Here is a 9,401-nt window from a genome sequence, read left to right on the forward strand (position 1 = left end):
TTGCAAGTGCAGCTCAGCCGGATCAGACTTCATGACGTAACTCTCCCAAGGGACAAAAACACCCAAAACAAGTTTATATGAAAATAGTTATTCTCTTTGGTAATCATAAATTCGAGTTTACCAAAGATAATAAGTTTTTTTGCAATTCACCACTGAGAAAACTTAAAAGTTTAGAGTTACCAAAGAGAATTTCCCTTTTTTTTTACTATCATATGCTGACACGTGTTAGATAACTTGTTATAATAATTTGAATAATAGGTTGGACCATAAGAAATAAATCAATATCAAAGTTTAGATTATTAAAAAATAATCTAAAGTTGGGATTATTTTAGGCGAATGAGATAAACTTGGCATTATTCTTGTCAATTTTTACTTTTTGTAAAGCAAGTGGTAGTTGGTATTATTTTCACCAACTTTTCCTAATTTTAATTCTATTGCATAATGGTTGATATGGTTTTTGAATAGGAAAAATGAAAATAAATAATCTCATCTTTGCGTGATCTAACAATAACAATCTCACTTTTTGATTATTACGAGACAATCCGACCTTGGTATCTTATCTTCTTTTAATAGACTTTTTTACCTATAACCTGTTAAACAAGTTAAAATATTTTTTTTTAAAAAAATTTTGAAGCCACGTGTCGCTCAATAATTGGTCAAAATAAAGTTAAAAAAAAAACGACTAGCCACGGAGCCACCAGCACCTGCCTAACCCTTACCCCAGCAACCACCACCAAAACCCGCCGACAGCCACCCGCCTTAACTTTTAAAAACGCCTGTCAGAACCCACCAAGACCAATAGCCATCCCGAAATCACCCCCTAACCCAATTCCCACCCTTGAAGCCACCATAACCCCACAACCTAGTCGTCGAAAACCCCACCTAGCCACCGAAACCCCCTCTAACTAACCATCCAGCCGTCGAAAACCCACCGAAACTGCCACCCAGCTCCCGGAAACTGTTGAAAACCCCAATACAGCCTTGAAAAATCCCACCCAAACTCCTTAGTCACCCCGAATATCCCATCTCATCCCTGAAAATCCCCCTTAAACACCTACATTCCAAACCTTTCTGCGAAAATTCCACCGTTTACCTGGTGGAAGGGTGTTGTCCGACCGTTTTCGGAGGTTAAGGATGGCGGCCGACCAGTTTTCGGTGGTGGCTAGGGTAGGAGCTAGGGTTTCATGGTGGGGGTTGGTGGTTGGGTTTTTTTTGTTGTTTGTATTTGTTTTTTGTTTTTTTTTTTATTATTTAAAAATAAAATGAGCCTATTAAAATTTGACATGTGGCTTGTAACCTAAAAAATAAGTCCCCAACAGGTCACAATTAGTATTATATACTTGGAGTATTATGGATCATGGTACTCCTTACACAATATATTTGAGTTATTTTCGGTACATTTTATGCTATTTTGTTTAAATGTTGAGTTATTTAGTTACAGCAATATGTTATTTACTTATTTATTACTTCATCCCCAACTCATGCTATTTTTAATTTACATTAAATAACATGTACTTATTTAAAAATAACATATATATAAATTGAAATAATAATAAATTCACATCAAAATAACATTAGCAGTGTTAGAGTTTTAAGGCATCTTGAAGAGAATCAAACAATTTAGAAGATACTAAATTTCTGGACATAAACACATTTACACTCCTAAATTACCTTCAAATCAATTGATTTCTAAGAAACACAGAAGATTAGAAGAAGAAAAGGGGAGAGAGAAAGTGTGTTCAATTTAGAGTTGGAGTAGTGAGAGGAAGAGAGTGATCTGAGAATGAGGTTGATTCCTAGAAAACCCAGAAATTTGGAAAAAGAAAGGAGAGAGAAAGTGTATGATTTTGAGTTGGAGGAATTGAGAGGAAGAGAGAGTGAGTGCGGGAGGAAGATGAATGAGAAAAATGACGAAATAACTTACATGCAATTAAAAATAACATATATATATATATAATTTGAAATAACAAAAAGTTAACATCAAAATAACATGAGTTTTATAAAACCTGGAGTACCGTGTGCATGGTACTCTAGGAGTATGCTGGAAATTGCGAACAGGCCAAGGTCCATCAAAAAGACTAATAAATTGTTGCATAGGTTTGCAGAAACTATGGTCTATGGATAATATACCAAACGGACTTCGGCTGCACCGCTGTTATACTTTCCTGCAAATATTTCAAATTTTTGAATCTCGACACATTTAGACTCCTCATGTAATATTGTGAAGCTGAATTCTTTTCAAGATTGTAAGAGTTTTATGATACAATTCATAGAGGGAAAGAATGAAAGATTCTTGATGATACAAATCATACAGTTAAGCAAGTAGAAAGGTATAAACAAAAAATGGAGATAGACCAGAATATACAAGAACAATACAGAAAAGAGATTAGAGAAGGAAAGAATATGCGTTTGCCATCTAACTACCAAAAAAAACAAAAATCAGTATGAGAATGTCATCCATGATTCCTCTACTTCTTGTGGCACTGATAGTGTCATCCACGGTTCCTCAACTGGTTGTGGCGATGTTATATAATGGAAGGTTTCGGTTTCAGGATAAGAGATGTTCTCAACTCTAGGAGGCATCAGTGAAGAGCAACAATTCTGGCACACAAAAAGAGGGGGAACTGCTTCTGTATCCTCAATGCCTGTGCATCTTGTATGTTGCCACGCTTCACAGATGTCACATGACACCATTCTCTCTCCATCATCATCTGTTGCTCCGCATGAACATCTGACTGTCCAATTGTCAGGTCCTCCCTCATACCTGAACTCACTCTTCAAATCAATACCGCTTCCTCTGACTGTAACTACAGAACCTGATTGTACTGCGCCAAAGATTACTTCTTCGTCATACAAACTTCCCAAATCCTCAATGTCAGTCACTGTATATCGCTCCATGATGCAGTAAGTGTCTCTAAAAGCTTGTTGAACTGCTACTTTCAAGTCACCAAATGAGGCATGTAATGGAAGAACAATTACTTCACCGGGAGAAAGATTCTTAGATAGTTCCATCTCTAACTCACTTGAAGTTGGCAGCACCTGGCATATGAATCTTAGTAATTGGTCATCTTCATCTTTGAAAGGCCATTCCTTCATGAAGTGCTTGCTGTCTAGTAATACTCTAACAGACAAGCCCAAAATATTTGAATCAGACTGATCCAATATCACCTGTTTGTATAAAATACATACATCTCGATATATGTCTATTCCAGAGGCTTCAGTGAGTGCTAATACAGGTTCAACAGATGCCTTTTCTCTGCTAGATTTCGTAGGAGGTGAAGCTTCACTAACTTCATGGATGGTGTACTCCAGAATCCTGCTCACTGGGTCAGTCCGACGTCGAACTATGTAATCACCCACAATCACATTATTCATGGATTTTAGGACATAATCAAGCAGCCCTGTATCTCCAATATGAGCTCTGGCAGCATCCCGGACTTCCTGTCTAGTCATTCCTTTCTTGGAGGACTTATTTCCCCTATATTCCTTCAGGGCATTAACTATAACTTCAGCTGTGAATTCTAGTCTCCGTTTGGGCCATCTGCTATCCATGGTAGCTACCAGAGCTTGAAACTTCCTGCATTTCACCATTGGCTTTGCTCTTGTATTAAGTTGCCTCTTTGACATGGAAATTTTTGGTGAGAACTTTTCAATTTGAGGTGAGGAAGCAGGAAACGCAGCATGGGCCAAGGCTACTTTAGTTTTAACTGGAGTTTTGGACTTCAGGGTCAGCATGAACTTGAGGAGATCTCTTAATGTGATGAGACGGGTCTCACTCAGATTTCTGTAGGAGTATATGATTTGTTTTACATGTGCTGACTTGTTCGATTTTGGGAGACTGCCAATCAGGTCATCCAGGTTAAGAGAGCTAAGAACTTCTACAGCTTTTTGGTGGTGGTGTGCTTTAACCCCAAAGCTACCATGGGAGAATCTGTATCCCCATCTGCCAAACCATGGGTGTCCGTATGCAACACTGTGGAGAATTCTAAGATCCATCGACCTTTTTCTAGAGGTATCCTCCACTGAGATCTTTCTAAATAACAGAATGTTACCCACATCAGTTTGTGTTCTGCATCGTATCAACATGATAAGGTCCAGCAAAAAGATAATCAAGTTATTCAATTTTTATTACCTTACATGAAGATTTGTACAGATCCGATCCCATAGATCCATTATCTCTCTTCCACAAAGATACTTGGAACCTCCTTCAATCCCATTAATGCATACTAGATGACCAAAGCCATTGCAATGAATCAGCCCATGCAGAAGATGTGTTTGAAGCTCAAGGACATCACTGTTAAGTGACTTGGTCCACTCTGAATCAAGGGGAATTATCACATGATAATTCCTTTTTGACATATAGTGATGACTCCATCCTAAGTGAATATATCAGAGGAATTAGTTACATATACATATGGTTAGATTCAGGAAACATCACTGTGTTTTTAAGTACTTCGTATTTATTATCAAGTACTATGTATTATTTATCACAAGGAAGAATTTAGAAATGCTGCATAAACATTTTAGATAAATTTTAATTTATAGATGGCAAGTTGGCATCCAGAACTATTTACAACTTGGCATTTCCAGTAGGCAAGACAAAAATCTAGTCATATTTCGATTAACTCCTCATCTGTCATCAAACTAGTAGGGCTAACAGTTCAAAAAATTGATAAACTGGAATATGTGGTTAACATCAGGAAAGAAACCCCACCACCTTATTTCCTAGACTGATGTGCTATATCCCAAGTATGAGCTATGAACACAATTATAGGATCTGTTAGTGCAAATTTATTCTAGAGTCTACAATAAGCTAAATAGTGATGATACTTCAAAGTTCAAATATTGGTGAAAGCTGATTCATATTACAGCAGATCAAGATAATGAAGAGTAATACCCCCAATGTGATATTTAGCAATAACCTTCCCCCTCTCCACAACATAAATAAAAAACATAAAAAACACTCACATTTAAATCAAGAAAATATGATCCTTAGAAACAGGATCCTATTAGCTTGATTTCTGACATATTTAAAAAACAGATCCTGTCAGCTCCTCATATTCAACACCATAATCTTTACTTCAAGTAGAATATAGCTCCTATTACACATCCTTAAACTCGAGAGAGAGTGGTAATAGAAGCATCATCGATCAGAAGTTAGAAAAATATACAGTAAGTCAAAAGCCGGAGATTTAGCAAGTTGGGTTTCATTCGTCAGTCACATACTAGTTCTGTTTTGTGGTAGACACTTCAGCTTAGATGTCCTAGGAGCTAGGGATGCATTTTAGTGAAAGCCCGACTGTTGGATACAGTCGTTATGATTTGTATAAATAGATTGGGAATACAGAACAGCAATAAAGATTTTGTTTCTTGTAGAAGGTACTCTATTGACATTATTGTTTGAAAAGATAACATACCATAACACAATATAAGAATACTTTCTACAATCAGACCTTAATTTCATGCCATAACACTACATTGAACAATAATACAGCTTGAACAAACTTTCTACAGGACAAGAAAATCAAAGAACAGCGAAGCAGTTTCAAGAACAAGAAGAAGCTAAAACTAACAGTAGAAGAATCAAAACATAAATCCCTTCAAGATTCAGTGAGTCAAACCATTTCCATGTTTCATTAACCATCTTCACACAAACATATCAACAAACACTTGTTGTGCGCAACAGAAGCTAAATTTTGCAGCATTCATAAACCAAAATCCATCAAAATAAATCAAAAACAATAGAAACCCAGATCAAGAAATCAACAAAACATCATTCCCAAGAAACAAATACAATTAAAATTAATAATAAGATCAAGAAATTACCACAACAACGACAATGATCACAAAAGGGCTGTTTTGAGTTCTTGACATTTTCTTCAATGGTATAAAGAGGAAGAACGACACCCCCACTTTCTTGAACAAGAAGAGCACACCAAACAAGCATAGAATCGATCTTGTAGTCTTCAATTTCAGCACATTCTTGAAGAAATACCCTAATATTATCTCGAAAAGCTCCAGTTGGTTTAATTGGGCAACCTGGATCGCAGAAAGTGTTGAGACCAAAGAGTTTTGGGGCTCTCTTTCTCTTCCTACATGTCTTTAAAATGGGAAGCGACATTGTTGAAGCTTCAAAGCTTAGCTTGTTTTCTGGGTTTTTGTGAGAGAGAAGAAAAATGGAGGAGAGTGAAAGAAATTGAGAGATTTGATTTGTTGAGTTTGAGCGGCAAGGAAAAGAGTTTGTTAGAGTTTTAATTTTCTGTTACAAAGTGAAGTATATTAGCGTCTGTTGGAGACATTGGTTAACTACTTTTTTCCAAGTTCGTTACAAGCTAATGACTAATGAGAAAGCTGGTGCGAGCGTGATTATTATTATCATTATTATTATTATTATTATTATTATTATTAAGAAAATTTGTAATTATTAATCCCAACTTTCGCCGATTTTCTTTCATTAATCCCAACTTTGGGGGGCATTTTCTTTCATTAGGTCAAATGACTGGTGACCTGTATAAAAGGTAACTTTTTTTTATTTATTTTCTTAAATGCCACATGTCGCAATCTCATTACTCAAAAAAATTAAAAATAAAAACTAAAAATTAAAATTAAAAAACCCAACCCAGCCACCTTCATCCCACCGCAGCCCCACCGCCTCCCACCCTAGCACCCACCGGAAACCACCACCTCCTTCTTCAACCCCACCGAAAACCATCGAATTTCCCTGAATCCGCTCGCTACGTCACTCTCTTCCCCCGAAACCACCCGCAATTTCACTCCCTTCACCTGAAACCACCCGCAGCGCCACCCATTGTCGCCGAAAACAAGCCCAGAACCACCAGCTGCGGATTCCCCCTCTAAAACAACCATCTCACGCAAACCTCGACCCCCTTTCGCCGCGGATTCCCCCTCCCCCTTTCGCCGCTGATTCCCCCTCCCCTTTGCGCCGGTGATTCCCCCTCCCCTTTTGCCGCTGATTCCCCCTCCCCATGTTTCTCGTTTTCTCAGGGTTTCGATTTTGGGGTTTCGGTGGCTGGGTTTTGGGGTTTCGGTGGCTGAGAACTTGGGCTTTCAGTGGTTGCGTGGGGGAATAGGAAGGGGTTCAGTGGGGTTCGGGAGGGAGATGGTGGTTTTCGGTGGCTGCTAGGGAGGAGGTGGTGGGGCTACGTGGGATGAAGGTGGTGGTGCTAAGGGAGGTTTTTTTTTAAAAAAAATAAAAAAAAAAAAAACTTTGATTTTTTTTTTGGACAAATTAAGTGTTGACACGTGTCCATTAACCTAGTATAACAGGTGATTGACTTTCGTTGACCAGTTTTGGCCTGATAAAAGAAGACACCCCCTAAAGTTGAGATTATTTAAAAATAATCGATAGTTGGGATTAATGAAAGTAAATCGCCCAAAGTTGGGATTAATAATTACAAATTTTCCTAATTATTATTATAATAATAATAATAATTATTATTATTATTATTATTATTATTGTTTGCAACAAAGTAAGCATACAAAACAAGAGACTACTCATACTACTTATCTCAGATCTCTAGTCCAGTATGTGGTTTCTACAGGCGTGGGTACATTGCAAAGTACAAACATTTCGCGGGAAGAACATACTATTAAAATGTAATGAACATATTACCTAGAGTGTAAAGAACATATTACGGAGTATTAAAATGGAATGAACATATAGTTTTTATTGTCATTGAAATGTACTTTTATTTGTGAAATAACTTTCATTGCTTATTGTGAAATATTTTATGAATTTTGTCTTAAAATTATGGTGAATACATATAAATAATGTTCATTAAATAAAATTGGATGTTCTTTACTAATATTAAAGATGTTCTTTAGATATAAAAAAAGGAAAATGTGCGAGGAAGGTCCTTTTAAGTAGACTTTTATGTGACAAAGACCCTTTTACATATATATATATATATATATATATATATATATATATATATATATATATATATATATATATATATATATATATATATAAATAAAAAAAAAAAGTGGCACAAAAGGTCCTTATATCATGTTCATGTTGTGAGGAGGGTCCTTTGACCATTTTCCGGCGTTCACTTTTTTTATTTCCCGGCAAAAAAAAGTCACATCTAAGTTCCCTTTTTTCTGCCTCCTCTTTTCCATCGATCGTTTTCCCTTTTTTTTCCCCCTATTAAACCCAAAATTCTAAAAACAATTAACACCAAAACTTCAATTGTAATCCCATACAATAAAATTGAAGGCTATACAAAGTAATTCCACACTAATCCTCCCCACAATGAGAGAACTCAGGAAAAAAAAAAAAAAAAAAAAAAAAAAAAAAAGTAACTTAAGAAGTCACGTGCTTTACACGTGGCTTTTTTTTGCTAGAAAATAAAAATGTCAACGCTGGAAAATGGTCAAAGGACCTTCCTCACAACCAAAACATGATATAAGGATCTTTTGTGCCAAATTTTTTTTTATAAAAGGGTCTTTGTCACAAAAAGGTCTACTTAAAAGGACATTCCTCACAAATTTTCCTGAAAAAAACATAAAATTGGATGTTATTTACTAAACAACTGTATATTCTTTACAAAACAATTGTATGTTCATTACAAAACAATTACATGTTATTTCCGTATTTTTTTCTGTAACAAGCAAGATACAAGAAGATGTACCTTAAAATTTTTATCTCTAGACATACTTGCTATATTCTGAGTAGTCTTACACGACATACAACTACTGCAATACTCCGTCCGTTTTTAAATATTTTCTCCATTTTTCTATGCGCAAAGTGTTAGGAAAATTGAAAAAAGTAATAAAATATAGAAGTAGTGGGATAGGCGAAAGAATAAAAAATTGTAAAAATAAAAGGTAATTGAGAGAATTGAAAGAGAGAATATGAAATTAATAAAATATTATTTATGTTTGGTCCAATAGTTGAGAGAAATGAATTAAATATGAGTTTTTCTACATGGTACCCCTAAATTATTGCGTTTTCTATGTTGTACCCTTTTAAATCCAAATTTCTAAATGGTGTCCAAAAGTTTTATGTATTGTTTTATATATGTCATTCCTAAGCAGCTAAGCTGTTTTGTTAACGGTAATTAACTTGTGCTTAAGATAACCACCCATCTTAGTTAATTACTAATTAAAAATTATAGGATATAAATAACAAAAATTTAAACCCCATTTTGATCAAACCCCTCACATTCCATCTCTCACGCCCCTATTTTATTGAGAACGATTATCTCATTGAATTCCCAATTGTTACAAACCCTAAGATTTTTGCTTAGAAATTCGAAACTAATAAGGATCGATTAATATATACAATACCATATCCATAATTCTTCTCTGCTACTTTTGGATAAGAATTTTAGTGTTCTTCGATCAGGCGAAGGTATGATTGAACAACATTTTTCATC

The 9,401-nt window shown here is 35.6% G+C and overlaps 1 protein-coding gene across 1 annotated transcript; it reads right to left on the reverse strand.

Annotated features, from left to right (window-relative positions):
* Window positions 1-2,406: 2,406 nt before the first annotated feature.
* Window positions 2,407-6,230, reverse strand: LOC145559650 (PHD finger protein MALE MEIOCYTE DEATH 1-like). The gene is made up of 3 exons (XM_081621038.1): window positions 5,827-6,230; window positions 4,133-4,376; window positions 2,407-4,033 (listed from the first exon to the last, which is right to left on the reverse strand). Exons 1-3 carry the CDS (start codon window positions 6,119-6,121, stop codon window positions 2,440-2,442), a joined length of 2,133 nt encoding a protein of 710 aa, XP_081477164.1. The 5' UTR covers window positions 6,122-6,230; the 3' UTR covers window positions 2,407-2,439.
* Window positions 6,231-9,401: the final 3,171 nt, after the last annotated feature.

Source organism: Chenopodium album, chromosome 9 (genome assembly GCF_948465745.1).
Source record: "Chenopodium album chromosome 9, dcCheAlbu1.1, whole genome shotgun sequence".
Lineage (NCBI taxonomy): Eukaryota > Viridiplantae > Streptophyta > Magnoliopsida > Caryophyllales > Amaranthaceae > Chenopodium > Chenopodium album.

Bases quoted from the DNA above. Each gene is read 5' to 3' on its own strand.
- LOC145559650 (XM_081621038.1), bottom strand. From the start codon at position 6,121: ATGTCGCTTCCCATTTTAAAGACATGTAGGAAGAGAAAGAGAGCCCCA. The intron at 4,377-5,826 runs GTAATTTCTTGA...ATATTCACTTAG, and splicing joins TGATCATTGTCGTTGTTGTG to GATGGAGTCATCACTATATG. The intron at 4,034-4,132 runs GTAATAAAAATT...TCTGTTATTTAG, and splicing joins TGTACAAATCTTCATGTAAG to AAAGATCTCAGTGGAGGATA.